The sequence below is a fragment of the Pempheris klunzingeri genome, chromosome 5, assembly GCF_042242105.1.
Source record: "Pempheris klunzingeri isolate RE-2024b chromosome 5, fPemKlu1.hap1, whole genome shotgun sequence".
NCBI lineage: Eukaryota > Metazoa > Chordata > Actinopteri > Acropomatiformes > Pempheridae > Pempheris > Pempheris klunzingeri.
The window spans coordinates 12,621,922-12,649,748 of record NC_092016.1 but is presented as its reverse complement, the minus strand read 5'-3'; the positions used below and the strand labels follow the sequence as shown (position 1 = coordinate 12,649,748).

Genomic DNA, 27,827 nt, shown 5'->3' with positions numbered 1-27,827 from the left:
CCGTCCGTGTGTGTGGGAAGTTATCTCAGTTGTTTTCCCTCTCTATAATCTCTCCCTCCTTGCACAATGGATTTAGCCTGGCCTTGAATGAGAGAGAGTACAAATTGCAGCTGACTCTAAACAGCAGTGCATTCACCCTGTTGACAGAGCCCTGGACATGTGATTACATTAAACAAAGGGGCAAGACCATTGATTATTTAATTAACTTTCAATTATTGCTTGTGAAAAGGACTGGGTGACAACTACACGCGTAGCCATGCTCCACTGTTGAAGCCTTGTTGTGTTATACCCTTGGGCAATCCCCTTTGGTTCTTATATGATGCATCTAAGCCACGAAAGAAATTTAATCTTAAACAGAGAGAGAGAGAGAGAGAGAGGGTGGTTTTCTCCACTTTACGTGCACGGCAGGCACTTGGCTGTGCATCTAAATTTTGGGGAGCTAGTGTTAACTCTATATTTGGATTCCACTGGAGTGGATTAAGGATTCTTTACTGCAAACCCACGGGATTTTCAGAGACATAAAAGAGGAGACTGTTTGCATCCATGCTATACAAATAATTGCAGGTTTCAAATCGAGTGTAATTTCAAGCACCAGCTATATGGGAGAGTGTGGGCTTTGATGTACAAATCCACAATTCATGGGGGATTAGCACCCCAAAGGTTAGCAGTTGCTAATTACAGGAGATTGGTTATACATATCTAACAAGGCAAGAAGACAGCCTTAATAAATGTGAGGATTCATCAGGAACAAGGATAAGCGGCTGTGATAAGCGGACATGTATTTGAATCACCATAGATTGATACCCTGTAATGCCCTTCTTCATACGGTGAAAGGAAAGAAGCACTTTAGTCTCCGCTATTGTCTTTACAAACAGCCTACCTTGTGCGATATGAGATTTTCAAGATGCATTTGTGAATGCAGATTTGTGCAATCATATAAATTAACCTCTCAGATATTCTTCCTGTGTCTCTTACTGCAGCAATTTCTCTTTCACTGTATTTTGCTTGCAGCGTTCAGTGCTGCATTACCATAATCCTTGGTTCCCTTCCACAAACCACCACTGGCTAAATGAATCTATTATTTTTGCCTGGAGCCATAAAGATGCAACAAAATGCAATGCATTGAAGGGAATGAAACTTGTGATAAGCTGCACATTTTCTTCATAATAGCATGTCTACAACAGACTTTTTACCCATAGTCGGAAGTATCAGTGCACTTGACCTTTAATAAACTGAATGTTATAAGTTTTAGAGGTGCTACCACACCCTAAACCCTTTCTAGCATGATTCAATTTGCACATAGCTATTTAGTCAAGCTCTGGCTCAGTGGCCATGTGTGTTGTTGAATCAACAACACACATGGTCACCAACAATAGCAGACCTGGCCAATGTGGCCTTGTGTTTTCACATGGCCCTAAATTAAACATGTCCGAGCCAAGGCAGGTACTTGCTCTGCCGCAGGAAACACTTTTTCATCTCCTAATGAATGTGCCTGAGGGGGTCCCACAGGGGGCTCCACTTCACCCCTCATTAGGCGGGGTGCTGCCTCTGCCTTCATGCTGAGGAGCAACCTCCTGGAGAGGGGCCTCCCACTTCATCTGAACATCCCACGCTCCCCTGCCCTGGGCCAGTGGACTGCACAGCTCTCTCTTCCTGTCTCTCTCTTCTCTTTCTCGCTTACCATCTCTCCCTGTCACCATTACTTCTCCCTCACCACAAAACTGCTCGTCTTATGGTCGCAGTCCAGGGATGAGAGGGTGGCCCTAACTCTTAATGTAATTTTAATGGCCTTATTTGGTCTATTGTGCGGATTGATTGCTATACACTCACTTCTAATGTCCTCCTAGATGTCTGCTTAGCTGTCTTTTTTCACAATAAGTCAAAGATACTATTGTTTTAGAACTCAAACTGAAGAACAGGTAGACAAACAGAATAATCAGAACTGCATTGAGACGTCCACATTCTTCCAACCAGGCTGTCTTCATAATGGCCTCAGAGTTACATGTGTCATGTCAAGTGTGGAGGGCCAGGCATGCTGTGTAGTGGCAAAAAGGAGGAAGAAGGGAAAAGCTGAAGAACTGTGGAGGACCCTATGCCCTGTTCTGGCTTAGAAGTTCCCTCCTAGTACATCAGTGCAAATACCCACTCTCATGTGGATAATATTGACAACTTCCTGTCGTTAATGAGGCATCAAAGCACGGACAATTCCTGGCTGATGTGAGGCAGCAGGACGGGAAAAAGGGATATATTGGTCGTCAGCTGACTCTTAAAGCTTTTGCATGGTAGCAGAGCAGGCTGAAGAGCTGATTGTTATTCCAGGGATTTTGGGATGTGTTTATGCAATCATTAATCTTGGCACTTGTTTATTTGCCTGGGATTAGGGCACCATGGTGCATTCACCGGCAGTCAGGGAAGCTGGTTCACCAAAAGGTAGGAGTGAGCGCTCAGGCCTTCCACTGTAAGCAAAGCGTGCAAGGAGGGAAGCATGCTTTGCGCATGGCTGCTTAATCCTGCCATGTTAAACAAAACCAGGCCAGTGTTTGTAGGACTGTGAAAACAGCAGTGCAGGGGATATGTGCCTCACATGCTGTAAGCAGTCTGTGAACTCTGTGTGGCAGTAGACACTCCTCGTGCACCCCTGTCGTCTAGGAATGCCTTTCATACGGTCTGCTACAACTTAAGGAGAGGGACGGGGACAGTGGCTGCTCAGCAGCTCCTCCACAATGAATGCAGAAATTATCAATGTACTGGCAGCATTTTAGAAACTAATATAAATGGCTGTGTTTTTTTTCCAGCCCCTAAAATATAACATATGTTATGTACATGGTTACTGATAAAGCGACATAGCATCGCCTGAGTCTAGTTACCATTGGCCTGATATACTGCCAGGAGCGAAACATTTATAAACACATTGATTTATAAAATGCCTTGCAAATTTCAACACAAGTAAATATTTTACATGGTCATGATCATAACATTTTAAGTTTAATCATTCTGAACATTCAGCAGTATTGAGGATAAATGATGCATGCTGGAAACGTTCGCAGTCACTTATTAAGACACTAATAGCCAAGGGCACTATATATGGATTAGATAATGACTCAATCTCACTTTAATTTGCTCTCTGCACCTGGAAGAGAGGGCCTAAAAAAATATTTGAAAGCCAAATAGTAGCACTGTGTGTGTGTGTGTGTGTGTGTGTGTGTGTGTGTGTGTGAGGAGAAAACAAAAGTGGACCAGGTAAAAACAGAAAGAGCGAGCCCAGTGAAGCAGGCTCTTTGAGAAAGCTCTTCTTCTGGGGCCCCATGACACCGGTGATCTGTGGAAAGGTTGGGTGCCTCTAGTTTCAGCTCTATCAAGCTCTGGATCTTTGAGCAGCAGGATTCAGTATCCCAGCTAATGTAACAAGGCTCATTTGTCTCAATCACACGTCCCTGGAAGTATCGGCTGGCCATTGATGTCATTCATCTTCCCTGTCCTTGCCTGCTCTTTTTCAGCTGATGAAAACCCAAGACCTTCAAGCAAAATGGCAGAGGTGCTGCAAAAAGTGCTCATCAGCCCAGCCGTAAAAAACTGTTGAGTGCTGTTCAGAGTGTTCATAAAACTCCGAGACAATGACTTTCCAGATTTCATTTAAGGCAGACACTTTTTAATTTTGAGATTCACTTTGACAATTGTTTGGCACATTGTCATTAGACAGTGAAAACATATTCTTTTATCTTGGGTCTTCTAGGAGCAGTTGTTTCTGTCCGCTACCTCAGTCAGTACAGCCACAGACAACTGTGTCCAGTCAGTAGTAGAATGATGATGATTAGTTGTTTTGTTTTTTTTTCAAATTTTATTTTATGTGCCATTCACAAAACCTTGCACACAACAAAAATCTATGTAAACTGTTTATTTAACCATGAGGTGCAGGGTACAGAGCTGCTGTCATTATGTGAGCAAGGTATTTCCAGCATAAAGAAATATTCAAATACGCTCAAATAATTAAATATATGCCAATATGATTTTAAAGCTCAGCTAACTGAGGATGTGGCACATCAAAGTAATATGAAAAAAACTAAAGAATCACAATTTTTTTTGAGGATCATTGTTAACTGACACACACTTTTACACCGTGGATTCTCCTTTTTTCTTACTTGTGGAGATATTGCAGTATGACGTTGCTTGACGATCTTTTTTTTCTCTCCCAAAAAATTGATTTCAAATGTTTTGGAATAAAGCTCACTGCTTGATCTGTTAACACATGTGCTGCGTCCCTGCACAGAGCTGGCTTCAGCTGATGTCAGCTCCAATGGAAATACTGACTCGTGCCATAACTGGAGGCTTATGCTCAGCTTCCCTCTTCGATGGAGCAAATCAAGATCATGATTACTATCTGGCCCGTGCAGCCAGTCTGCGTTGTCTGGAAACATGTTTTCCTAAGGAGACCACAGAGGGACAATTACTGTCAGCTGAGCTATTCAGCCTGCTCTCCATGTGTGTTCTGGCTGCGTGCCCCTGACCCACTGACCCTGAGCAGCAGCATGAGGCTGGACCTCTAGCTTCCCTCCTCTTTTTCCCCTTCATACCCCCCCACTCCCCCCAATATCCACCATAACGGAGGCACCCAAATATGCACTTTGCAAATGTGTAGAATGTGCACATAAAATGTTTATATACTCCGTCACCCCTCTGGCAAAAATATCATGCAGGAAGTTGTATGGATGTAAGTTTTGATTTCTTTGTGTGAAACAGTATATCCCATTCAAAACCCACAGCAGAATATGGTTGTCTTACAGAAATGCATACTAATACAGCAATTATAGGAGGAAGGAAGTTGGACAATGTGGCAGTAGCAAATTCCCTGGTGCAATGAGACAAGGCTCTTTGTTGTTATGTAAAGGTTTCTGCGTGTAATTGCAGTGGATGTTTTGAAGGATTCATTATTAATATATTCCTGTGTTTTTCTAAAGGAGCCTACTAGGCTGCCATCCCTGCAGGGAGAAGGGGAGCCGAAAGGTGCTTTACCAAGGCACTGTACGACAATAGAGGCTTTAACCATTGCATGCTTAGTTCAAGTGGTCAGACTAAAGGTTCAGAAACATCACATGATCCTCAGATAAATCTTAGAATTCAAGCAGCAGCTCCTGCGCCAGTCAATCAATCGGTCCTGTGTGATTTCAGCCTCAGTGATTTTGAGTTTTGATGCATCTCAGTGCCTTGCTGCACAATGCATGAGTAAAGAAACAATGTGCAAGCAACTCTGATGCAGACTTAAAATGAAAAACTTAAAAACTTCTATTTCCCTTCAAAAATGCATGTATCACATTTGAATTTAAGAAGGGCCCAAACCAAATGATCTAAATAGTTAGACAAACCATGTAAATATTTACAACACAAATTTTTTATTCAGCTCTCATGGCTCTCTATGACTAACTAAGGACTGGTAGAATGCATAAGTGAGTGCTGTCTACAGATTGTATTTTGCCATCAGAGTAAACAGTGTGAGCTTTTCTCCCTCCTGGCACACATGTACGCCCGCATGCACACGCTCGCATACACAGAAGGGGCGTGCCCTCCGGTCCCCAGCACCCGGGCACAACTTCACTTGTCACTGCAGTCACAGACAAGAAGGGGATAGGTGGGGGAAGATGGATAGAGGGAGGTAAGGAATGATGGGAAGAGAGATTTGAGCTCAGGTGGGGCAGACAAGGGTGGGGAGAGGAGCGCCGCACACATGCTACCCTTCATGGTGCTCGTCTGCTCAGTAAACCCAGGCTTTTGTTGTTTCCCCTAGAGTGCAGGCGCGCAGACTCCCAGTCAGGAAGCTCGTCAATCTTTGCCACAACAACACATAAATTAGTGCCCAAATTACTGTTACGCCGGTGGAGAAAGAGACATGGAGAGAGATGTCTTGTGCTGTGGTTTGGGAATACATCTTCCCCTCTCCTGCTCCCCCTCATAGAGGGTGTCAGAATGCACTTCAATAAAACAGTCAAGTAAATACAGGGAGAGACATGAAGAGAGAAGCACTGCTGTGTTGTACAGGCATCTGGAGTTGGGCAGTGTTGAAATATTAATAGGCCTCACACACAAACAAACACAGAGATGTACGCACGAGTTCATCCAAAAAGCAGCCCAGGGCAATGGTCCAGACCTGAGCTTTAGCAAAGTCACTGCACTGCTATGAAGGAATAATAGTGAAAGGCTTAAAGAGCCCATCTTTTGAAACGGAAATATCTCTTCAAATATAGCTGGTCTCTAGTGAAGGGGGATCACAGCTTAGGCAGCTAAATGATTGGGGGGGAATTAGCAAGAAGTAGCATAGAGACATCAAAATGTGTCAATTATGTATTTCCTTGCTCTAATCCCTGTGGTCAGAATATTTTTTGATGACTTCAGCTTGTTTATAGGTTGAATGGAAGCTGTTTAAAGTGATGATACAGAGTTTTGGTCTGCAGGTGAATTTCTCTTCAGCGCTGTGTGCTTTCTTTGTGCTACAAACCAGCAAATGCCATTAGTACAGCTCTATGGTAATATGCCAGCAGCCTCCGATCCCTAAACAAATAACACATTTATACTATTCAGCCTGTGTTCCGTGCCACAACTGTCCTTTGCCGCTGACATTCAAATAACCTTTCTTCTGCTGCATAAATGGGAATAAAAAAGTATTGTGTTGTGCGACTTCACATGACAGCAGAGCCCTGGCAGATGAAAAGAGGCAGAATTCTGATTCCAGCTCTTGTTAGGCTGTCGTCTCTCTACAGCTAGATCTGACTGTCATGGGTATCTGTTTAGAGAAGACTCTGTTTATCAACCGACAGCTGATCTCCATCGCCAAATGGGAAGTTCATGTGGCAAAATGAATAGCTGCACATAATGGTGGAGGAACATTGCTTAGAGCCCGTTTGTCAGCCAGTTCAGTGCCCCTGGTGTTTGCGTGTCGGACATGTGTAAAAGCTCTGTTAATTTTAAGAAAATCTGCTTCTGTTTAACAGTCATGAGAGCAGGCGTGTGATCCTTCTAAGCTTTTGTTTGGTTTTGTTGTAAAATATTATAAAAGGAGAATGTATTAACACAGTTTTTCTGATGGGAGAGGAATTGTTAATCTGTTCATAATGCTGTGCCCTGTCCAGTTCCTTACATAATCTCTGACATGAGCCCACTGGGTTGCGTCACTCTGTCATTGACAGCTGTCAACACAACACCACCGAAACACACACACACACACACATATACACGCTCACTCATACGGAACCATCCAGAGAGAATCAAATGTGTTTTTCCTCCAACTACCTCACATGCTTTCTTTCAGAAGGATGTGCATTGTAAATGAGCCAATGACAAAAAAAATATCTGCATACACAGAACAGTATTGAAACCATGATTTCAGACCTTATTTATTGTGCAAATCTATCATGAATCATCAGGCCATGAGAAAATGATTTAATGGTCCAATCGAGTAATGGGTTAAGCTCTCAGCATTATGATGGTGGCCTGGGCATGGGTCTGTAATGTAAGGGATAATCTTAATCCTTCAACGTTATGTCAGTAGTCCAAGGGTTCAGTGGGAACAGCCAGGAGATTTTGACAAACGATTTTCCACTTTTGCACAAGCCTGTAGGATTTTCAGTTCTCATTTTATTTTGTGTACGGTACCTGAATGCTATATTGAACATTTGGACAGTATAAATAAGAAGATGTATGAAAACATTTCAAGAATAATTACTGGGGACTAAATAAAATCTGACAAGAATATAGCCTACTGTGCAAATAGCAGGTACTGAGTATTTCAGTATTTGTAAATATTTGTTTACTAAATGAAATGTTTCCTATGTATTTCTCAGCTTCACAATTTTATTGTGTTGTGAGTTATTCTTTATTTCTTTCAATGAAGCAATACTGCATTCGCGGTGGATAGGAAGTCTTCTGTCTGACACTGTCTATTCAGTGCCTATAATAAAATAAACTATGACAGGGACCCTGTAAGCTGTTAGTGTGCATTTGGCAAATTGTTCTGGTCGTTTACATTTGACTGTCAGTTTTCCGGTCTTTGATAGTGTGGTTTTAGCGGTGGGTTGATCTCAGGCTGGGGAGAAGACAGTGAAGGGCACTGGGTGAACATGCAGAGGCCTCGCTGCCCTATTGTACATGTGCTCTGAATGACACGTCATCCCCTCAAAGGGCCTGCTAGTGTGGTGAATCAGTGTCCTTGAACTGCTCAACCACCGACAGACAAAGAACAAGCTTTAACATTCGGGTTGACTGTCTCCTCTCTGCCATGCCCATTGTCCAAGACACCCACGCCAGGCTGCAATGCTGCATACAGGAAATCAGTCTTGAGCCGCTGTCTAGCCCTTATGGTTATGCACGTGGTGTGATTGTGCTGCAGTGTGATTCACACATAATCTTGGCGTCTCAGCAGGTGACTTTGAAGTGGCCTGCATGCAGAGGCCATCTCACAGTGCTGTGAGGAGCGGCAGGCTGCCGGGATGGGCTTTAGCATGGCTGCCCGTCTAACTGTGCCTGGCTTTGATGTCGTAAACAGAGCAGGCAGGGCTGGCTGGCAGGGAAGCGGGCAGGCAGGGAGGCAGGGAGGCAGGGACGCAGGCAGGCAGGCAGGCAGGCAGGCAGGCAGGCAGGCAGGCAAGCAGGCAGGCAGGCACGGTGGATGGGATCAGTGGCACTGGGCTGGTCAAGCTCAAGCAAGCCAGCAGCTGCCTGTTTCACACCAAGAGGCAGTTAACACCGCAGCTCATGTCAATAGATATTGACTGCCAGATTGGGAGTGCTTATAAGCGCAGGCCTTTTTGTTTGACTGACTCCCCTGTGTGAATTCAGTTTAAATCATCCTCAGTGTCTGAAGTGTAGCTTAGGGGCCCCATGTCCAGTCACTCAAGAGGACAACTTGCACAGTCCCACGAGTATACAAATATTGACTTAAGCTGATGATGTAGGTGACTTCATGGTGTATTTGATCTCCATTGTGTCATTGCTCTGTATTTATTCTCCTTGACCCCCCTCTCCACATCTTTTTGAAAGCAGCTTATCCCAGTGTGGAAATAACTATATGTTCAGACTGAGGTCTTTTCTCATAAAAGAAACTACAGAGCCTGCCTCAGCCGGTCCAGAGACAAACCCTTTTTACTGTTGAGTGCACTGAGCATCTAGGGGCTTGTGCAGCGGTGGAGTGAGAGGGTGTTAGCTGGTGAGGCTGTGTGCACTCAGGGCCTTCCTGCTGCAGATAGGGTTTTGTGCTCGTGTATGTGTATGCCCTGCCCGGCCTGGCACCCCCGCGTCTCTACTCCCACTGCTTTCACCTGATGTGGCACAGCCTCTGTCAGGCCTGAGCGAGCGCCCAGCCAGCTCCGCTTCTTCAGGAGAGATGAAGGCATCTCACAGCTATGCTGTGGGGGTGGGGAAACTAGCAGCAGCCTAAGCCTGGAGCTATCAGAGGCTGGAGCTCAGAGCCAAAAGCCTGTGGGCTGGATGGGGTGGGTGGAAGCTTGGCTTAACTTGGCAAGACAACCATAGCCACAGCCCTGCACTGCCACCCAATGGCTGGGGCCTGTCACTACAACCTTTAGTTCACCATAACCATAGCTAGTCATAATTACAGCACGCTTCAGTTGTTGTGAGTGCATGTCAGAACAAATTATGTAAGTAATGAGGCTGAAAATGCTAAAGGAGTCGAAACACACTGCACTGCTAATGCTCATGCAGGGAGAACACAAAAACAAACAATAGAGTGCACTCATACAGAGATAGACCTAACTGAAATAACAAGCAACTGTGCACAGTAAGGAAAAGATTAATTATAAATTAACCCTCTCAGTTAGGTTGTCAAAGCCCGCCTCCTGCCTGGATTTCACTCTAATCCGGGCCGACGAGGTGCAGTGCCCTCTATTGTGTGTGAGAATCACAAATCGCAGGAGGTGTTGTCTGGAGAAGAATTAATTGTGCATGTTCTACCACTCCCTTTTGTTCATTTTACTAAAATGTAGGCTAATTCCATGTAAACATGGCCGGTCTTGTTGACTCCAGCAGCGCGAGGAGAACAGACACAGATTCCTGAATGAATAGAGTGTGGCTCCGGGGTTAGTGGATTAGAGGCTCTGTGTTAAGGGCCTCTCCCGGGCATGCCTCAGGGACAAGGACATTATCCACATGACACATTACAAGCTCCTAGGCAGATGATTAAAATGGGCAGGGATCTCTGGATTGAACCCTAGCAAAAGTACTTTTGATGTGATCAAACTAGTTTAAAGAGGTTGGTTGTTAAGGTGTACGGGGGATATTTGAAGCTTCTACTCTTGAGAAGAGACATGAGACTCTATAGTAGACAGTTAGGCCTGGCTAGAGGGGAGAGGCTGATGTAACACTCTGACATAGTGAGTGTACCACCACATTTTTAATTATTATAATTTTTATTGCATCTTATTAAGGCAAAATCATAATATTCCTCCCCTAATTGGTATAGACTTGTGTTGCAATAGCTCCATGTGCTCTGATTGGTTGGCTGCATGGCTGGTTGGAGAAAACCATTACATCGTGAGAAAATATCCCGCGGTGATCTTTCCTCGATTTAGATCAGATAGTGGAGTTCGTCTGGCGCTGCAGTGCACTGTTGGGATGGTGGGACTGAGATGCTGGAGATGTGGAGGAGGGCTGTGAGATAGAGATCTCTGGAGGGAAAGCGAGAGAGAGAGAAGGGGTAAGACAGAGGGGGAGGTGGAGGTGGAGAGGGATGTAGCATCAGTGGCTGCAGTGATAAAGCTGAGAGCAGTGGGACGAGCTGGGAGTTCTGTGTCTCTGATGTCTGTGTGTTCTGTCTGTTCTGTTGTGTTGCCCTGTGGTCTGCTCCTGAAGAGAAGGCCAACGATGGATGAGGCCTGTCCTCTCTGTGCTTTTGTCCTCTATGGCGGGTGAATCACAGGCCTGTCAACAACACAACACTACAGCCAAACCCCCACTGAACACAGCCACTGCCACCGCTCCATCCAGCACAGTGGGCATGTTATGATTCTTTGTGGCCGCAGTGGATTTATTCCTGAGGTTTTTACAGTTTTTGAAGTTTAAGAGGCTTCATGAAGTCAAGTTTTCCAACAGTGAATATGTTTCCTCATGTGGCTAAATGAGTCTTTGTCATCGTACAGGGCTAGTATTAGTACTAACGTGGTGAATTTAGATTTGTGGTTAGCTAGGTTTTTAGGATAGTTTTTTTTTGTTTAGGATGCAAATTAATACCATGTTTACATTAGCTGCTTATGAGGACTTAAAATGGCCTCCCTCCCCCCCCCCCCCCCCCCCCACACACACACACACACACATAGACGCACTCACAGGCGCACACACACACAAAACACTGTAAATATTCAGCTAATGCTCTGTGGAAGTGGAGGATTCAAAAGCCACCAGATGAGATGTTTTTAGAAGCACAGTGCTCTTTCATGTACCAACATGGATCCATGGTGAGGGTGTTGTACAGTGACTTGTGACAGCAAAATGTTGATTTTTTTTTTTTTATTTCTTTCATTTCCTTTTCTTCTCTGCAGCTCAAATCGAAATAATTCCCTGCAAGATCTGTGGAGACAAATCATCAGGCATCCATTACGGCGTGATAACATGTGAAGGCTGTAAGGTAAGCATCGAGAGACTGAACCTGTTTGTGTCATGGGAAGTAGTGTGTGCGAGTGTGTGTGCGCGCGTGTCTGAGAGACAGGAGAGCTGAAAAAGGGAAGACAGGGGAAATTGAAGAAGTAAAGAAAGTTGCTTGCTAGGAAAAACGTTTGAAAATGTTGCTGAAGTTTTACAATGATTTGGAGAGGGACTGCGAAGTGTAAACATACAGAACATGATCATTAAAGTGGTCAAGACCCACAGAGGACATCACAGAAAACCACAATTAGTAGGACAAAGTCATTCCTCTGCCTTGCACTTGCCTTTCCCTCCCAGGGACATGTCTTTTCACAGTTTTTTTGCTTCTGCTGCAGCCTGCTCTTCTTGAAATAAAATGATCAAAAGGAGAGTGCTTTGAATTATAGCAGATTGTTGGCTGTTTGCTACAGTGTTGCTTCCATTGAAGCTGCCTTTTGTACTGTTTCAAATGTACCAGCCATTCACAGTGAGGGGAATTTTGTGCTTTAAGTGTATTCTTGTCCCTGTGCTTGTCACCAAGCACATCATTAGCATTCCTCAGCCAGCCTGCACCTTTGCTGTTTGCTCTGTGTGTGTGTGTGTGTGTGTGTGTGTGTGTGTGTGTGTGTGTGTGTGTGTGTGTGTGTGTGTGTGTGTGTGTGTGTGTGTGTGTGTGTGTGTGTGTGTGTGTGTGTCACAATGAAGGAGAGAAAGAGAGAGAGAGAGAGGTTGCCTTCAGTTATTCAGTGCTCCTCTCCCTCACACAGGAGCTGGAAGGAACAAAACACTAAAAAATAAACTGCTGAAATCTATCTTTAATGATTGCTAATTAGTCCAAAGCAGAGAGGCCTTTAATGATATGTGTGAGTACAAAAGTTTGGACCATAAATCATAGCATTATTAAAGAGTGCTGCTTGTCACTGGCAGTTATAGCCTGTTTCCATAATGGCTTCCATTATAAAGCAACTTGGCAGCTGTCAGCTGTTTTCTTGTAATTAAACAGCCAATGAGCAGCTAATTAAGACATATGTGTATGGAGCAGTAGAGTGGGGCATGTTAATGATGTGCTGGAATCAATTCATTAAGTCAAAGGATGAGGAATCCAGTCGGTGTGCATTCACAATCCTTTTGCACTGCACATGCCAGTGCTGCGTTAATCAACACTAATAACCCCACTGAAGGAAAATACCATCCACTGTTATCAGTCCTACCCAAACACACCACCCTCCTGCAGTACACAGTGGTGAAATATAGCACTCTTTGAATGCCAGCTATTACAGTGTAAGAGCCAGGAAAATACCACCAGCACAGTAGTGATATTATCTAAACTGTTTGGCAGAAGTAAACTGAAAATATCAGCACTGGGAACACAATGAATGACTATTAATCAGTAATGAATTATGTCAGCACTAAAACGCTATGAAGACATGAATAGATCCATCAGTCCCACAATATTTTTCAGTAACCCGAGGTGTCCTCATGCTTCTCTGCTGTGCAGGGCTTCTTCAGGAGGAGTCAGCAGAGCAATGCAGCCTACTCCTGCCCCCGTCAGAAGAACTGCCTGATCGACCGCACCAGCCGCAACCGCTGCCAGCACTGCCGACTGCAGAAGTGCCTGGCAGTAGGCATGTCACGAGATGGTAAGTGCTTGATGGAAGAGGTGGGTGCATACAGCAGGGTGGCATGGTGAATAGGGAGAGGTGAAGAGTCCAGGTTCAAGCCCCTGTGTGGGCAAGAATCTGCTCCGCTGAAGTGCTTTTGGACCAGTGCTTCAGCGATGCTGTTGTGGACTCTGAACTCCCCGTGAAGGTGGGCCAGAAAGGAAAGAGTTTCTTCAAAATATCAGTTGTCATTTTTTGTCTCCTGCATAAAAATCTGAGATAATCAGCAAAAATTATGAGCCTGAGGTCTAAAAAAAAAGTCAAAAAAAAAAAAAAACACAACACTGTTCCAACAGCTCAACTCATAGCTGCCTCTTAGTAGCCATTAACATTGTGCTAGCTGTGTGTTACTTTCTGCTCATCATTATGATTGTTGACTGGCCCTGTATTATTGTGAGTACTGTATTGAATCTTGGTGGAGAGGCAACGAAAGCACTCACAGATAATGGCTGCCATTATTCTCCAAGAGACACAATAGACATATCCCAAGAAAAACGTGACATGAACACATGCTAAGACGTCACTCTGTGTTCATTGTCTGCCAGTAGCAGGTGAGTGCTTTGTCTGTGGGACTAATTTGTTGCTGTGATAGAAACTAGGTTTGATGAAATAGGAGGTTGTTAGAGGTTGTCATTAGTGTTGCTGCAGCTGAGATGCAGTAATGAGAGCACACAGGTGGGGATATGTGCTGGAGGGCTCCTGCTGTGCCAGACTGGTCCAGACTGGGCTGGCCCAGACTGGGCTGAGCTGAGGAGACTATGACAGAACAGAGCAACCTGACTGTGCTTGGACAGAGGCTGGCACATCTTTATGCACACTGCTTTGCTTAAATTCAGTTATACACATGTAGACTTATACATGAATGTAAATGAATCCAGAAGTACATAAGCACTTAGGAGTGCTTTTGCTGTGCCACACACATTCCCACATAGACATACACGCACGCACACACACACACACACACACACACTCAGGACAGACGAAGGTGACTCTTGCCTTCACTCAACACACCAGAGCCCATCTGCCCGCACTCTCCTCTGTGTTGCTCCACTCGCTTTCCACTGTGCGTAGACAAACACACACACACACACACACACATATACACACACACTGTGACCGGTTGACATACTGCCAGGCCCCCAGAACTCTGGCCAAGGAGTCTCATTCTCAGCGCCACTGTTTAGTCTGGAAACCTTGAAACGGAAGGCAGCAACTTAGCCTGTCTTATGTTTGGGAGGCTGGTAGGCTGTTAGTCACTTCCTACTTCTGCCTCTCTACTGATGAAGCTGTTCATGTTTGTGATAATTTCAGTCATTACTGCTCCCCCCTGAAATATGGAAATTAGCTTCTTTTTTTTTTCTCATCTCTTAAAAGAGTATATCGCTCCTTAGTACTGTACTGCATAGTGGAGTGTGGTGCAGCATTTGGGTCTAGTAACATATCACTTACACAGATTATTAGTGGTATGGTTCTCTGTCAGAGGAACGGCACAAATTTAAATTGAACAAATGATCTGAATATGGTACACAATTTATAGCAAGAAAGGAATTAATGTGCCCAAAAAAATCTAATTCAATCATTTTCCCCCAGGATTTAGTTTTTCTTCAAAGGAGTAAGAATCTAGTCAATACTGTGATAATTTGATTTGTTCTCAGAGCAGTTCCACTGTTTCAGGCATTTTCTAGACATGAGACTCAGTATCTTCAAGACAAAACTGGGTGCTATGATAGAATCTTAAAAATTGCATTTGAATTATTGAAATCTTTGTGTTGGTTATCCAAATTAACAAAATGAGTCAGTAAAATGGCAATCGCCTTTAAAAGGATGTATCATTTCTATAACACAGAGACATGACTTGATTACGAGTTATTATCACATATTTCTGTTAATTTTGTTTGATGCAGAGAAGGCTCTATAATAAACACCCCAGTTTAGTTGAATTTGATTGTTTGTGATATTTCACTGGAGTTTCACACATGTTTTGTTCTACTAATCACAGCGGTGAAGTTTGGCCGCATGTCGAAGAAGCAGCGAGACAGCCTTTATGCTGAGGTCCAGAAGCACCGGCTGCAGCAGCAGCAGCGTGACCACCAACAACAGCCTGGAGAGGCGGAGCCGCTCACACCTAGCTATGGCCTCTCAGCCAATGGCCTCACAGAGCTCCATGACGACCTCAGTGGCTACATGGATGGTCACACCCCTGATGGCAGCAAACCAGACTCGGCGGTCAGCAGCTTCTACCTGGACATCCAGCCATCTCCTGACCAGTCAGGCCTGGACATCAACGGCATCAAGCCGGAGCCCATCTGCGACTTTGCCCCTGGCTCTGGCTTCTTCCCTTACTGCTCCTTCACCAACGGAGAAACTTCCCCCACCGTGTCCATGGCTGAACTAGGTAAGGAGCAGGAGAGAGACAGGGGGAGACAAGAGAGACAGCAAAATGGAGGAGGGGGGAGAACAACTCAACCGTGGGGCAAACGACACAAAGGTTGCTTAAAATAGCAGGAGGTTGGAGACTCATCTCCAACACTCATTAAAAGAGCCTCTTTTTTGTAATTAGTTTCCATTAATTAGGGCCAATCAGGATCCAGCAGGGCAGGCGTCTGGGGAAATCATTTTTTTAGGCTCCCCTGTGCCTAGGAACTCCTTTTAACAGATGTGTTTTCAAAACCATTTAAATTCTTATACTCAATATTTCTCTCAGAGAAAATGTGACCTTTGTTTCAGTGAGTAAAGTGGCACCCCTCCTCCTCTCCATGCATTTGTGTCATAACTAGATTGGCTTTGCCTCAACCTTAAGTTATGAGCTTCCTGCAGGCAGTAAAAGGAAATGTCAACAAGCCTTTTCCCAGTCAAAAAAGCCCACGCGTATATGCCACTCCTCCTTCTTGAAAGCTCAATAAATAAATCGTCTTTTCCTGTGGCATTTTTCATCAGTGAGGTCTTCACTTTCACATAGCCTTGTGTGTTACATTCAGATCTTAACTGTGATCCTCTGGGTTTGTGACGGTGGTTATGTTTGCAGAGCATCTGGCCCAGAACATCTCCAAGTCACACATGGAGACATGTCAGTACCTGAGGGAGGAGCTGCAGCAGATGACCTGGCAGGCCTTCCTGCAGGAGGAGGTGGAGAGCTACCAGAACAAGGTAACTCGTCCACAACCGGGCCGGTGCTGGCCTCCACGGCAGTTACAGTAATCAAATCCATTGTTTTAAAGCAGATAACCAATTCTCTGTCCTATCTGTTCTTAGCCCCGGGAAGTCATGTGGCAGCTGTGTGCTATCAAAATAACAGAGGCCATTCAGTATGTGGTGGAGTTCGCCAAGCGCATCGACGGCTTCATGGAGCTGTGTCAGAATGATCAGATAGTGCTGCTGAAAGCAGGTATGACAGCCTGTCAACATGGCCTGCTGCCGTCAAACTCACCCACCACCCCTACCACCCCCCTCTGGCATTGTCACAAGGGCGTAGCTGACCTGACTGCACAAAGCTCTCTTCTTCACACGCACAGACACAGTGTCACAGAGAGAAGACCCCACCCTGCCTGTTTCCTCTCTCTGTCTCTGTCGCTCTCTATTTTGCTCTGTTCATTACATACATAGCAGGGATGGTCACAGCATTAGATAAGCAATGTGTTCCTGAGCTCAGATAATACCTATCATGACGGCTGCCATTCCCCTCTCTTTTCCCAGACGCTGATGATGTCTACTTATTCAAACTGCTCTCATGAAGACGTACTCACAGAATATTGAATGCAGCTATGGCTCTGTGCACACTGTCACCTATATTTATGCACAAATACAAACGCTCACACAGATACAAACACACCGCACATGCAGCAAACAAACACCTCACAGGTCTTTCCCTGAGTATTATTTACATTAGCACAGCCAATATGAATAATGAAATAAAGACCGAGATCCCTTGTCAGACATGACATTTTAAAACAGTAGCATCTCCCTTAGAGGCAGTAATGGCTTCTGTTACATTTTCTTGATCCTCTTATCCACTCCCACAGAGTGGTACAAATTGCAGGATGGAAAAAAAAAATCCCTACCTATCTTGCTAAATAAAGGTTGAATGAATAAGCACTGTCACTACTGAATGAAGCTCAATTTTTATCTGGCATGTCATTATGGAAGAATAGCCTTCTGTCTATGATATTATCGTCTGCAGAGGTGTTTTTTTTCCCTCTGACGGCAGGCTTCTTTATTTCAAAGTGGTTGTGTTGTTCATGTTGTAGAAGAATAGCACAAAGCACAATCATGTGTTTTGCATCCCTGACTGATGTGTAACTGTTAGGGAAAAAAGAAACAAAGCTCAGATTCAGCATCTTGTTCCTGTCTGTCTCCACAGGCTCTTTGGAAGTTGTGTTTGTCAGAATGTGCCGTGCCTTTGACTCGCAAAACAACACAGTCTATTTTGATGGAAAGTATGCCGGACCTGATGTGTTCAAGTCATTAGGTAAGTGGAATGGGTGTGTGTGTGTGTGTGTGTGGGTGTGGGTGTGGGTGTGTGCATGTGCGTGCCTGAATGAGTTTGCATGTGTGTATTTGTATGCTGTGTGTGTTTCTTACAGTGTCTCACTCCTTTCCTTGGTGTAATAGCCAAAATTAGAGTCTGCTGTTCTGTTCTAGACAATGCTAAAGGCTTGGAAGCAAAGACTAAGCACTCATCCCGGCCTCACCTGGCATTGCCGTCTCTGCAACGGTTATTTATGGTAGAACAGAGATGTTAGTGAGGCTCTGCTGCATATGGCTCCTGTTACTGTGGAATAAATAAAGCCAGACGGAGTGTCTTTAGGGAGAGCGCTATCAAAATCATCACTGATAGCCTGACATAAAACATCTCAGGCGAAAGCAAATAGCATTTGTGTTTGACTGCCATGACATTAGTGAGACTCTCCACCACGGATTTTCTCGCATTTCCAATTGCTTTCTGACAAAAAAAAAAAAAAAAAAATGTTAATGCGTCCCACAGTGGCAGTAAAAATACTGAATTCTGTTTCTTGGTGCAAGTTTGCCATTTCTTACAACTCCTACTGTTAGTGTGTGCATATGAGTGAGCATGTGTATCTGTCCCAGCTTTGCGAGTCCCAGTGTCCTGTGCGTTCAGTACAGAGGGGTCCGCAGCGGGGGAGGCAGAGTGATGGGCTTCCCGAGCTGCGATGGCATCCGCCTGTCTCTCTCTATCCCCGATAATTGATTTAACTAAAAGCCTCAATAGTGACCTCATTTTGGCTTGCATAACACCACCCAACTGCCAAAAGTGGCTCGTCTGGGAGGCAAAACTCGGTAAAAGCATTGCCTGTTCTGCTTAAGACGCTCCCATGTGCTGTCAGCATGCCGCTCTTTTCCATTCCTTCCCCTTCCTCTCCCCTCCCTGTGCGCCTCTCTCCCAATAAAGATCAAGAGTGAATGTTGTTCTTTGGTCTTCCTCATCCTAAGCCCTCTCTCTGTGTCCTTTGCTGTGGCAGGCTGTGACGACTTGATCAGCTCCGTCTTCGAGTTTGGGAAAAACTTGTGTTCTATGCACCTGTCTGAGGATGAGATCGCCCTGTTCTCCGCCTTTGTGTTGATGTCTGCTGGTAGGTGTCACTCACAGTGCAAAGAAAAAAAAAAAAGAGGTAGACACACATTCACTACAACAAGGAACTCTGTTGCCCTCCTGTTTCTCTATCAATTAATGCGTTGTACTAATGGCACTGCATCATTACTTTTCGTATGGGCTAAGCTGAATGTTAAGGGGCCCGTGTACTATAACGAAAAGTTATGTTAATTTACCTTTCAGACCGGTCCTGGCTTCAAGAGAAGGTGAAGGTGGAGAAACTCCAGCAGAAAATCCAACTGGCCCTCCAGCACGTTCTGCAGAAGAACCACAGAGAGGATGGTATACTTACAAAGGTACAGTGCGATGCAGTACACACTCCATTCATTATCCCTTAAAGTGGCTGTCTGCTAAGCATGCTCTAACCCTTGTAGCTGTGTAATCTCTCACTGTTTAGGATCTTTATCCACAGGCCATCAACCATTTTTAGTGTATTAGATTAAACTAGCACAGATTTTAGGGGAAGCATTCATAATGTTACATGAAATGCCTTTTTATCGGTAGAGAAGTGGCAATTTATCAATTGTACCAGCCCCATAATATGAAGTGTCAAGCTTTCCTCGTGCCTCAGCGCTTGTCTCAATATTTACAAGTCTGTTTGGCCCTGTGTGAGAGGGAATACACTGTAGGGAAGAATGTTTTTCACTACCATTGCTCCATGTCCTTGCCTCCCTGTGAATCTAAACAGCCTGTCTCCTCTCTCTCCACAGTTGATATGCAAAGTGTCGACACTGCGAGCGCTGTGCAGTAGGCATACAGAGAAGCTTACAGCTTTCAAAGCAATATACCCAGACATTGTGCGTGCCCACTTCCCCCCCTTATACAAGGAGCTGTTCGGATCAGACTTTGAGCAGTCCATGCCCGTTGACGGGTAGCAGCCCTGCCAGGTGCCAGTGTGCCCACCGTAGGGGAATGTGGAGGAGGAATCTGAGACACTTTATTGGTGCCCTGCACAAACCAGAGCGGACAGATGGCACGCTGTTCAACTTCTTCTTTTACATTGGAGGGGAGGGCTTAGGGAGTTGATTTTCAAGGTTTACTTTATTGAATTTAGTTCTCTTTGGAAGACTTGTGGGACCCGACACCCCATGGGACATGAAGAGGAGATAGGGACAAATAATTTCTGTCTGGTTGAACTTGACCCTCTTTTGCGCATTTCTAACATGGAACTCATGTTTCACCTCATTTCATCCATTCATTATCACCACTATTAATTGCATCACCATGATTATAATCTATCCGTGCACCTGACTCTCGAGCACAATGTGTGAGTCACTTTTGGAATTAAGATAGCTGAAAACAACTTCAACTGGATGATAAATCCACATCAGTATTATTTTTCAGATAACGCTTCGTAAAAAAAATATTGGTATTTTCATATTCAAAACTTCAAATAGTTTCATCCTTATCTCTCTCATACACTATATCCCCAAACTGATAGAAATAGCTGATAAATGCGCACATTTTGGTCAAGTTCAGCCGTTCTTCTGTTGTGTTCAGTTGTATCTTTTGGACGCAGTTCTTGGAATGAAAACTCACAGCGACTTTGAGGGAGGGTCTGTCGGCATGGTGATGCAATCGGCACCTCTCTATGGACAATCGTTTAAAAAAAAAAAATAAACATAGAATTCTGGTAATTCTACTGAAAACGCAATGATTTTAGCTGTCAAAGACTCCATCCACCATTGTTGCATAGTGAAATCATGTAAGGCCATCTGCTATTAATCCTTCTCTGGACAGGTGCCCTGGAGAAGCACAGGGCACCAACACAATGAAAAGGGTCCATTCCACCTGTTTTATAATGTACTACAGGGTATATGGTCATAAGTACTTACTATACAGAAAAAAGTAATGTTTATAGAATCTATTTTAAATAACATGTATGATATTAGTAGTTAGACCATTCTTAATTGTTGAATTGATAAGGCACTTTTATTTACACCTTTCTTTAATTTAAGACTTGTATATTTACCTAGTGATGTGTTGCATGTGCACAAGAAATACAAGTTGAACCATGGTCACAGAGGTTAGTCCTGGGAGCTGCAGATGATACTGGTCTGGAAGTGCAAGGGCTGTCTGGTAGGATTGCTGGCGTGGCTGCTGGTTGGTGAACAAAGAGGCACTGGATGAGATGGCAGGTTAGAGAAGCTCTATCACCTGTTACCTCAACAACCGCCTGCATGAGACCTGTCAAAATGTAGCTCTGATACTCCTTTTAGCGAGTATGCACAAGTACAGCAACAGCCAACAAGCCATGTAGAGATGTTACAGTCCCGTGGCTTTCTTGGTCTTTGTTATGTACAGACCTGGATTGAACAGCATTTGTTTAAGCCTTTTTAAAATACAAGAAACATTTGCAATACACCGACTTTCATATTCTTTTCTATTATTAATTATTATCTATAATTAATACTATCTAAATATTTGGTACTAATTTAACTGTGAAAAACCTCACATATTAAGTAAAGAAGGGCACAAGATAAAATATATATCACACATTATCGCAGCCAGGTCTTACAAATCAATGCTGAATCGCCTTGAGGTTGCACTGGACAGATCACACATAGACAGTAATCCAATTGTTCCACCTAGTGGAAGGTAAAGACACAGCAAGCAATTCAACTGCCTAATCACGAAGATACGAGGTCTAACCTAAAAGCACATTTTTGAGCCTCCGTCAAAATGTTTTGAGTGTTTTTTTTTTGTTGTTGTTTTTGAGTTACTTTATCTGCCCTCTCACCACAGCCTCAGCCCAGCAAAGCCACAACAGGACACAGAAGGAACAGTGAAGGGAAAGTGAATATTCAAAGCCTTGTCTGGTAGTAAAGCTTCTATTTTTGTAACACGTTTTGGTTAATAAACTCATGAAAGAGAACGAGGGAGAGAAAAAGATGTCAGGTAGCACTTAACTATATTCCCGCAATAATTAGACTAGCTGTTGTTTGTATGATTAGGGGAGAAACATAAAAATGGTAGGACAAGTGCTATTTTCAGAATGCTTTGTTGTTGTGTTTCTGTTTTGTTGAGTGTGTCTTTCTTGTCAGTGTGGTAGTAAAGTGGTTAAAAAAAAAAAAAAACCCTGGATGTGCCAAACAGTAGTCGTTGCTTCCGCTCTCCAGTCTACTCGTCTATAATGTAGAATGGATACCTAAGACATTCCAGCAATCTCAGTAGCGGCTTCTAGAAATATCTTTAAAAAAGAGCAAAAAAAAAAAACAAAAAGAGAAAAAAAATGATATCCCTTTAGAAACCCAACAAAGCATGGTAATACATCTGTCACCAACCGTAACATAGAATCCAGTTGTTTGTCTTTTGTTTTCTGTTTGCACACGATCATTCCTCTGCCGTGCAATTTGTATGAGGCGTTAATGCCTTGTGCTGTCACCCCTCAGGGACGAGTTTCTTTTGCGCTCTCTGTTTGAGAGGACATTTGTTTGTACTCATTAGGTTTAAGTTATATATTTTTTTTGTCAGGGATGTTCCATGAGAAGTGGTTGAGATTAACATTTGAATATTCATCACTGAGTGGTTCATAATTTTACATTACTGATGTCCTTAAGGGGCCCCCAGCCACTCATAGACCATTGCGCCCCTGTTGTCAAGTTCAAGAAAATCTCATTTGTAAAGGAAAAAAAAACAAACAATAATCTCCATCACTTTTACAAACCGCAGTTTTATCAGTACACAGCATATTCCTGTCACACAAAAATCTGTTTTGGTTTCAAATGGTGTCATCAGGGTCTTTAAAAATGATAACCCTCTTTGTTAGAAAAACCAAATATTCTTATGCAATACTAAATCCGTTGTGTTTGGGTTGTAGTAGATATGCTGTACCTAAGTAATAATCTCTGTTATGATCCAATGCTATTTGGATATGCACAAGCCCTCTACGACTAGTAAACCTCAGTCTCCCAGCAAAAGAAACCCAGTCTGGAACACTGCTAGACAATCCAGGTTGATAGGCCCAGTGGCCCGGCAAGAGCAGCGAAGAGGATGAGGTGTGAACGCTCAGGGAGGTAACAGGTAGACCGAAGAAGCAGCTCGCTTTCCTCTGGACAGCTGCAGAGCATTTAATTAGCTCTTTTCTGAATTCATGAGGTCTTGAAAATCTCTTCAAAGCACTCAATTCATAAGAGGAGTTGGCATAGCACACTGAACATGCAGTGCAGCACTTACTGTTCAGAAAACAATTAAGAGATGAAGATTTGGCTGATTTCCTGTTATTTATTAGCAAAATTTATGGTTTGTTTCTTGGAAATTATTCATTTTTTCTTACGCTGTTGTAATATTGCTTGATGGTCAAAAAAAAACAAAAAACAATTCAGTATTTTTCTTTTTTTTTTTTTTTCAAATATGATCAGCTGAGGTTTACCACCACAACGGTTCTTCTCTCGTGAGGTGAAAATTTGTTCATTTATTTTTCATTCAAGTCTAAATGGTTGAGTAGCATGTAATGTGTTCTACAATATGAAACAAGCAATATGCCTTGTGTTACAATTACGGGTCTCTACAGTGCAGTCATCAACCTTTTTTGGATTGACTTTATTTCTCCAGCCGACTCAAACTTCTCTTCAGCCTAGAGAACAAAAAGTAATAAAGCCCCATCACTCTGTTTTCACCTCCTTATGTACTGGTATATTGGCAGGATAGCAGAAAGTGGTCATCAAACACATGGATACTTGTGTCTAAGTATAAACGGCGCCTTCACACAGGCCTATAAAGTGATGTCCTTCTGTATATTCTCACTTGAGATATCCCAGTTTAACTAAGGGATTGATGCTAAGTGTGCTATTCAATCAGTGTATAGTGTTCAGTAAAATGTGCTGGTCCTTCTGTCTCTGCTCTGTTGTCTGTTTGTAAAAAGCAATAGTGTGTGTGTGCGTGTGTGTATGTGTTTGTTCTCACCGTGTGTGAATAAAATAAACCCCAGACAAGGCTTTAATAATTACAGAGGAACAGGGTTATGTGAACGAGGAGGTCTTGGTTTTATTTTGGACTTTTTGGAAAAAAAGGTTTTGGAAATGCTGAGCTTGATCCATCCATAATAGGTGTAGGTTTTAAAAGCATGACATAACGCCTTCAACAATTCATAGGTCTGCAGAATGCTATGAGGCAGCATTGCACTCACAGTGCAAACACGCTCCACTATCATTTCGGACACCGCGTCCACAGCCTGAGCTGAAATGAATTCTGGACTGTAAATTGTGAAAATGAGTCTTCTTGACTATAAATTGTGAAGATCCGAGTTATGTCACGCTTAAAGTTGTGCTGGAGTGTCGGTGTGTTACCCAGAACTATGAGTCAGTCATCACATTTTAACAGAACTCATTTTCCAAAGCACAGCTGATAAGGATTTATGATTAAAAATACGTTTAAGAATATAGTTTAAAAAAAAAAAAATGAAAAGCAACTTTTAGCCATAATCGAATGTCAAGCAATAATATATGTCTGTGTATTATTTTTGATTCTTTTGTGCATAATAGTCTTTGAACATCTGCATGTAAATACACCTCTTATTTATCACTTTTTGGTTTTGTTTTATTTTGTGTTGATTTCGTGGATGTTTTTACGTTTCATCTGTATATTTGACCAGTTCTGTTCCCAGGTGGAGAACTAAGAACTTGACATGGCCTGTATGCTGTATATCTTATTTTCTCTCTCTTTCTCTCTCCCTCATTCTCGGCTGTTTATTCACCATATTTAATGTTATTATTGATCACATGTATAAAGGTAGCTTTGTAATTTCTGTCTGTATAGGTAAGAGGAAAATACTGCTACTAAGGCCTACCCAGTGAAGATATTTATCTGTTTATCGATTACACCATATTGTACGATAACTCTGTTTCTAGTTTGCTTCCCTCCTTTAGGATTAGTTTGATAGAGATAGGGTGTGCTGACATTTATTTTGTGTTGCCCTAATGTGTGGTGCTAGGTAAGTTAATTTTGTGAACAAAGTATTGATTCCTAAGCCTGGCCACCCTATTAGTCCATTCATTTCATTGCATATTAATGTATTATTGATATTAGGACTCAATAAATAATAATGATAATGAAAATGATAGTGGTAAAATTACCCAGCCAGCACCTGTATCAGTGTGCTAGTCTTGGGATAAGGCACTTATTTCCTTCTGACTTATAGCAAAGCTAGTATCTGCTAATTAACAAACTATTTAAGGTTGCTTTTCTGGTTTGTGGAAAAATGATAATATTCAAACTGAAACAGCAGTATTGTGTTTTTTCTTTGTCTGATTGTAAAAACCACTCACTGAGGCTATAGTTTGTCAGGTTTTAACATACTAAATATTTACCTCTCTTGTGTCTGCATAGTTCTTCACCTGATGCAGGGAAGTGGTGCTTGGATTTTATTAAACAGAGCCTCAGTATGCTTTTGTTAATCCCCATTTTAGACTATCCTGATAGTGGTTTCTTCAGACCAGTGGCATAAACCTTTTGCACCACATGAAGTGTTACAAATGTACATGAAAGAATTGCCATTTGAGGACAAAGCTGACCTTTTCTCTCCACTCTGTAGCAAATATCAGTGAGAATATGCTTGCAATAATACACGTATCACACTGAGTGCCTCTCGGTGTAACAAGATGCATACATGGTTTTGATTGTCTTTTTTTGTGGTTTTCCAGACGTGTACTGAAGTGACAATGTATTTTGTACATGAGGATGAATTCTCACTCTCACATGCTTCAAATGTTTTTCAGACTCTTTCTTTATGTGATGTTAATCATTTTCACGTGATGCGCTATGTTAAAGGGTTTCAATGTTTCAATGGTTTGTTTAGAGTGTACATGTCACCCCTCACCTTATTTGAGAAACTTGGAAGTTTTTTTTTTTTCATGTTGATCTTGAATGGTCAAATAAATGCTCGCAGATAATATTACAACAAAAAGTTCACCTGCACATTTTATTATTTTTTTGGCAAAAACTAAAACTAACAGGCAATTCACATTTCTTCATTTTCTGTTTGTTTTGTATCATATTTCTTCATTTCACCAAGAACAGAAGATTTACTAATGCATTGTAATGTTTGTAAAAGAGGCATACAACACATCTGGATTTCTTTCATGTTCTGTGTTCAATGTGCGCTCAGTCGGGGTAACTTAACATGAAGGGTGGGTGGAGCACGGGTGGATTCTTTTTCCATGCAAAAGCAGTACAAATCATGGGAAAGCCGAAACTAGTGTGTGGTTGTCACAAATTTTTAAGTCACATGTTTGCTACTGATGTTAAAATGGGGACAGATGATCATGTACCTTTTTATCCAGCTCTTTTGAACTCTCTTTAGCAGGTAGTCTATTCACAAACGTAGTTTTGCTCCTTCTTGTCTGATTCTTAAATATGAAAATAAGTATTTTGATTCATTTTGTAAATACAGCTGTAAAGAAAAATAAGAAATTTAATGTTGTCTTTTAAATACTTTTCATTCTAATATGAATGTTGTTATATTGTACTTAGAAACTGTACCTTTAATATTACCTTTATTAAAAGTGCATTGGACACATCGATTTTAGATGTGCTTTATGTGCTGTTATCCCATAATAAAATTTACCGCTTGTAATGGGCTTTTATTTCCTGACTCTTTATCTGTCTCTGTTGTCTCTTTCTAGCTCACTCTCAAACATTTTATACATTTATCAAATTGCATATTTTTCAGGCCTGATAACTAATTATTTTGAATTACACTAAAAAATGGCTATGCCAGTCCAGGACATTTTTACCCACATAACATAATATGCTATCTACTTAACATTATAAAAGGAATTTTAGTGGTGAACACTTATATCAATCAATTCAGAGATGAATGTTCTTTTTACAAGATTAAACAAGATAATATATAAGATAATGTATAAGATTTAACAATTTGTTTAGGAACATCTAAAATCTCCCTTAAAACAGAATCCCAGTCAATCTAACAATTTATAGCATTGAACTGTATTAAAACACGTGATAATGAGAACTATGATACAAATGTGGAAACTTTAAAAAGTAAAAAGAAAGACCACTCTCAGCGATTTTAAAACACATTACATAAACTTGCCAAATTGTACGTAACAGGCTGTAGTTCTGTAGGTCCTAACATTTTTGGGAAACAGGTCAATTATTTTAATGAATGACTCAATTTTGCTGCAGGGATGCAATATTTTTTCACCTCATTTTCCAATGCAATGTGATAAAGTTGTGAAATAATGTCCATATCATCTATTTAAAATATAAGGTGTCATCATTTCATCGTTAGACTAGTGCAAGAAGGAAACATTCTTCCCATTTTAGTGCCATCAGTGGGAGTATTTGAGCTAGTTGTGTCCAGATAATCCAGATGATGATCATATAGCTATTTCTAGAGCATTACATTTCGATATTTTTCAATAGAATTTACCAAAAGAAAAAGGTGCCTGAGCCAGATGGGGATAATTAGTATCAGTAAGAGTGGAAAATGCATGAGATCCAGGTAGGTCTGCCTGGAGAGCATCCTCACTGGAGCTACAGATCACATCTCCAAATGTATTTACTTTTTACAAACCCTCAGCTGAGGTAATAAGGTTATAATAAGGATTTATGCAGAGGTCTCAATCAGGCACGGCATAAGGGAATTGTTTGTTTAGCAGTTAAAAGGAAACAGTATTTTTCTAATCTAATAGTGCTGGACAAAGGCCTTCACAACTTTGAGTAAAGAGAATAATTGTATCCAGGCCGCACTAAGACACTGCAGTCTCGTGGTGTCGGTGGGAACACAAAGGGATGTGATTACTTCTCTTCCTGGGGGTTACTGAACACCAAAGTCAGGCTGCACAGAATAGTTCAGTTGTTTGAAGTACCTGTATTCAAATGCACAGAAGATGGGCAGATCAGCTGATGTCCGGATGGGGGCAGCAAAGTACACAAAGCGCTTTAACGTCAACATATTTTCACCAGGCGAAGAAAGT

The 27,827-nt window shown here is 42.4% G+C and overlaps 1 protein-coding gene across 1 annotated transcript in view; it reads left to right on the top strand.

Moving 5' to 3' along the window:
• The window catches only part of roraa (RAR-related orphan receptor A, paralog a), a 169,497-nt gene extending 148,339 nt beyond the window's left edge, over window positions 1-21,158 (top strand). The window contains exons 3-11 of the mRNA XM_070830197.1: window positions 11,538-11,623; window positions 13,118-13,259; window positions 15,280-15,675; window positions 16,306-16,427; window positions 16,533-16,665; window positions 17,638-17,745; window positions 18,758-18,868; window positions 19,072-19,184; window positions 19,599-21,158. Of these exons, the coding sequence (XP_070686298.1) occupies window positions 11,538-11,623; window positions 13,118-13,259; window positions 15,280-15,675; window positions 16,306-16,427; window positions 16,533-16,665; window positions 17,638-17,745; window positions 18,758-18,868; window positions 19,072-19,184; window positions 19,599-19,763 (1,376 nt within the window). The 3' untranslated portion in view covers window positions 19,764-21,158. The remainder of the gene's footprint in view (window positions 1-11,537; window positions 11,624-13,117; window positions 13,260-15,279; window positions 15,676-16,305; window positions 16,428-16,532; window positions 16,666-17,637; window positions 17,746-18,757; window positions 18,869-19,071; window positions 19,185-19,598) is intronic.
• The last annotated feature ends 6,669 nt before the right edge of the window (window positions 21,159-27,827 follow it).